The sequence below is a fragment of the Otolemur garnettii genome, unplaced genomic scaffold (assembly GCF_000181295.1).
Source record: "Otolemur garnettii isolate 467f Iridium unplaced genomic scaffold, OtoGar3 scaffold00114, whole genome shotgun sequence".
Taxonomy (NCBI): Eukaryota; Metazoa; Chordata; class Mammalia; order Primates; family Galagidae; genus Otolemur; species Otolemur garnettii.
Window position 1 is genome coordinate 6405676 of NW_003852509.1, and position 4407 is coordinate 6410082.

Here is a 4407-nt window from a genome sequence, read left to right on the forward strand (position 1 = left end):
CAGTTCAGGGCTTAACTGATTCTACAATCAGAAGTTTCCAGGTGACATGAGGTGTTTATTACCCAGGTTCAGGAATTCATTAGTCAGAGGAAGTGTCTGCTGATGATATAATATCATGGCTCTATTTAGTTTCCTAAATAGTATGTTTTAGTTTAGTTTCCTATATAGTATGTTCTACCATGTCTCAAAGTAAGGAATTCTTTTATATTTTCATAAATCTAGACAAAGTCTACTTCTACACTTGAAATTTGTTTATTAATGGGCTTTATGTAAAGTGAATAGATAACAATTAAATCATTACTCATTTCTGAGTTATTTTTAATAAATCACATGATATGAGAATTTAAAACATTTCTACTACTATCTTTTGAATATATAAAAAATGACAGACAAAATTCCAATAGCCCTGATTTGATCTTTACCACATGTACCCTGAAAATATGTACATATTTTATGTATAAATAAATAAGTAAATCCTTTTTAAAAACACATGAATAATAATACTTCAGACTTTTTAAACATGTTTACTTTATTTAAAAAACATTACTGTGAAGAAAACAAGACACTGACCGATTGAACACAGAGAAAACAATTATTATTTATCCCTTTCATGCAATCTTGGAATAGATTTCAATTTAAAATAAGAAACTCCCAGAATATAATACTTCTTTTGAAAATTACAAGCATGCAAAGTACAATACTAAATACAGAAATGCACCAAAGACTAATCATAACTGGCATAGATCCAATATTTAACATTAGTCAATATTACGTAAATTGATATATCTGATTCAGTATAAAATCCTGTTATTTAAGGTCAAGTAAGAACCTTTATTTTCATTTCATTACCTGTGATTTTATTCATGTTTAACATAAAAACAGTAATAGCATTATTAGTATTTATCAAATATTTAATGAATACAAGTAATAAAATTATTATTATTTATCAAATATTTAATGAATACCAATGAATTGTTACATATATTCTTAATTTTCACATCCTCCCTAGTGGATAAATACTATTACCACATTTTATTGGTGAAAAAAACTAAAGCTTAGACACATTTTTAAAAACTTGCTCAAGACTGCAGAAGAAAGTGGTAGGACTGAATTCAAACCTATAACAGACTATCCTGGCTAATTGCTGGATACATGTCTCACAAAGGCACCAAAATAGGCTTTGTACTTTAATGGATCTCCAGTATCCAGCAAGGGCCTGGAACAGAGTAGTTACTCAACAAATAATTATTTAACTAAAGACTTACATTTCAGGAGCAAGGTTTACATTCAAAACAAAGATAATCATTTTTGCTAAAGAATGATAATGAAGCAAAAGTACATTTCCACCTTCATTCACTTTTTTTTTTTCATTTGTCAGATTGACTTGAGATAAGAAGGAAGAGTTTATGATTTGGCTAGAAATGAACCATATTCCAAATTAAGAACATAGTTTTATAGTACTGCCTATATCATTATATTTCTTGATACATTTCTGGTCACTATTTAATTTCAGATTTTAAATAATTGGCTTTCAGATTGCGTTGAAGGATGTTGAAACCTTAGAAGTCCAATATACATGAAAGAAAGTATTAATGCCATTTCTTCCTTTGCAAGGTGAGGGCTTATGTTTTTCTAATGGTACTCACTGTTTGAATCCATGATGACAAATTGCTTCAAAAATTCTTTTCATATAATTTCGCCAATTCATAGAGACACAGTTTAGGAGAATTTCAAAATATTGTACAATCTAACCTAGTCTTGTAACTCCCTCCTATTAGTTATGGAAAACTGGAAAATGTTTTATTTGTTTTTCTGTCAAATATCATAAGAAGCTGCTATCTCAGAGACAGCCTAAAACAAGAATATCAAATTTTACGTGCTAGTAGTTTGCCCTGACAGAAGTCAATCTTCAGAGGCATTCTACGTTTAAAATAAAATGTATTTTGGATAGAAATCCAAGGGAAATAGAAATAATATTTTTAGAATCCATGAGTCTTCATAACTAGTCATGACAAATATTTAGCCTATGTTTTATAATTATTTTTAGAGTTGAAAAAGGGATAGAGAGGTAAAGTGAATCCTCCAGGATAATATAACTAGGAAATAACAGAACTAAGATTTAATTCCTGGGTCCAGATTTGTCTTTGGCCCTTACAATGATTCAGCCTTCAACTAGTTATATAAATTCTCTGAGCCTTCAGTTCTTCAGCTGTTAAGAAAATGGATTGGTCACTTGATTTCTCCAGACTATCTCTAATAAAAAATCTATTTAACATTATTGATAATAAACCAGATTAGGGAGAATTATACTGTATATTTCTTAAATTATTTTAATCTTTACTTCTCAAAATCCACATGGGAAAAATAAACAAAATACTTAGGCTAATAACACTTTGGAATATTTTACTTTGGAAATAAAAATATTGTACTTAATTTGATAGTCAATAACTTTCCCAAATATTAAGTCTTAGTAATAAATCAATTCATCATATCTATTATTTTCAGCCAGGCTTTAAAAGACAATCATATCTGAATCATTCATTTTCCAAGATTTAAACTTTAAAATTGTCATTTTATTAATTATTTGCTACATAAATTATGAATAGTGATTTGGAAATGTAGTAGGAAATTGTATTCTTAACCTTCAGATCCTTCTAACTGTTCTCTTATGTTTAAAGTTGACTCAGAACTCAAATACTTATACCCAGTGAATCAAGATTGTTTGATGTTATTCAAAGTATCTCCTCGCAGCATCAATTTTCCCATGAAAATATTTCCAATGTTATTATAAAAAAAAAAACCAAACTTGTTTTATCCAACACTCCTAATTAAATTTCTAAATTAAAGTGAGACCATCAGCAGACCACAAGGCTGTGTAGCAGAGTGCAAATGTTCTAGACTCCGGCTTCTCTAAACAGTCTTAATCTGAGTCTATGAAGCCCTGAATTTATATTCACAGTTATGATTATATGTGCGTCTTTCTGTGAAATATGAAACTTTCATATGTGCATTGTTCTATGAAATAGCCTTAACATTTCAACAGATTATCAAATGGATTTATAATCATAGAAGATTTGCAAATGCTGTACTAATATTTTGGCAAGATGTACATCTCTCAACCTCACTTCCATGAATTGAGACATTTAAATGACTTGAAAAGTAGATTCTAATTTTAATTTTTTAGCCCTCTCAGAACAAACCTGGAGGTACTACCTCTCAGATAGATCTGTGTTCATTGTATTGGGTATGATGGAGTAGTTTTCCCCAGATTGAAATACTGGTTATTTAGTTTCTTCTTCACTGCAATCTTCATTTCCTGGTTTCTCAAAGTATACATAAGTGGATTCAGAAAGGGAGTGAAGATGGTATAGAAAACAGAGAGAACTTTGTCCGCCAAGAAGTTTGTGAAAGGCCACATATAAATGAAGATGCAGGGCCCAAAGAACATGAACACAACTATGAAATGTGCAGTACACGTAGAAAGGGCTTTGGATGAGCCTGTGGAGGAGTGGTCCCTGACAGTGACAAGAACAATGACGTAGGATGTGAGCAAAAGCAGAAAACTTATCAGAGCAATCACACCACTGGTTGAGATCATGAAGATCCCAAGAACATATGTGTTTATACAAGCCAGCTGGACAACCAGAGGAAGGTCACAGAAAAAACTGTCTACCACATTGGGACCACAGAAAGGCAAATAGAGGATAAAAGCTAACTGGCTTGTTGTATGTAGGAATCCCACTGTCCAAGAAGTTACCACAAGTCCAACACACATGCGTTGGCTCATAATTGTTGAATAATAGAGAGGTTTACATATGGCAATATACCTGTCAAAAGACATGGAGATCAGCAGCACGATCTCAGTCCCGGTGAAGAGGTGCAAAAAGAAGATCTGAGAAATGCAGCCCTCAAAGGAGATGGTCTTGCTCTGAGCAAAGAAGTCCATGATCATCTTGGGTGTGGCAAAAGAGCACAGGCACATGTCAATGAGAGACAGATTGCTGAGCAGGAAGTACATGGGGGAGTGGAGGTGTGAGCTGGACAGGACCGTGAGTAAAATCAGGCAGTTGCCCAACATGGTTATTAAATAAAAAATGGAAAACACCACAAAGAAAAATAGCTGGAGCTCAGGGGAATCAGTAAGTCCAAGTAACACAAACTCAGATACTCTGGAATGATTGAACCCCTCCATAAATCTGCAGGCTCTGCTTTATAATCTTAAAAAGAAGAAAATTACAGAGTTGAAAAAAATACATGTCTTCAATTACATATGAAGGATGTATGCTGTAACAGTACTTCACCAAAACACTGATTACCTAAACTCCAACTAAAACCCTCATGATAAAGGAAGATAAAGGTTTTCCTTTTTTGGAACCACTTAACAAATGCTATATCACTTGAAAAGGA

The 4407-nt window shown here is 32.3% G+C and overlaps 1 protein-coding gene across 1 annotated transcript; it reads right to left on the minus strand.

Annotated features, from left to right (window-relative positions):
* Window positions 1-3232: 3232 nt before the first annotated feature.
* LOC100948443 (olfactory receptor 4K2-like) lies at window positions 3233-4192 on the minus strand. Its single transcript, XM_003797331.1, has one exon. The coding sequence runs from the start codon at window positions 4190-4192 to the stop codon at window positions 3233-3235; it is 960 nt and encodes a 319-aa protein (XP_003797379.1).
* Between the last annotated feature and the right edge of the window lie 215 nt (window positions 4193-4407).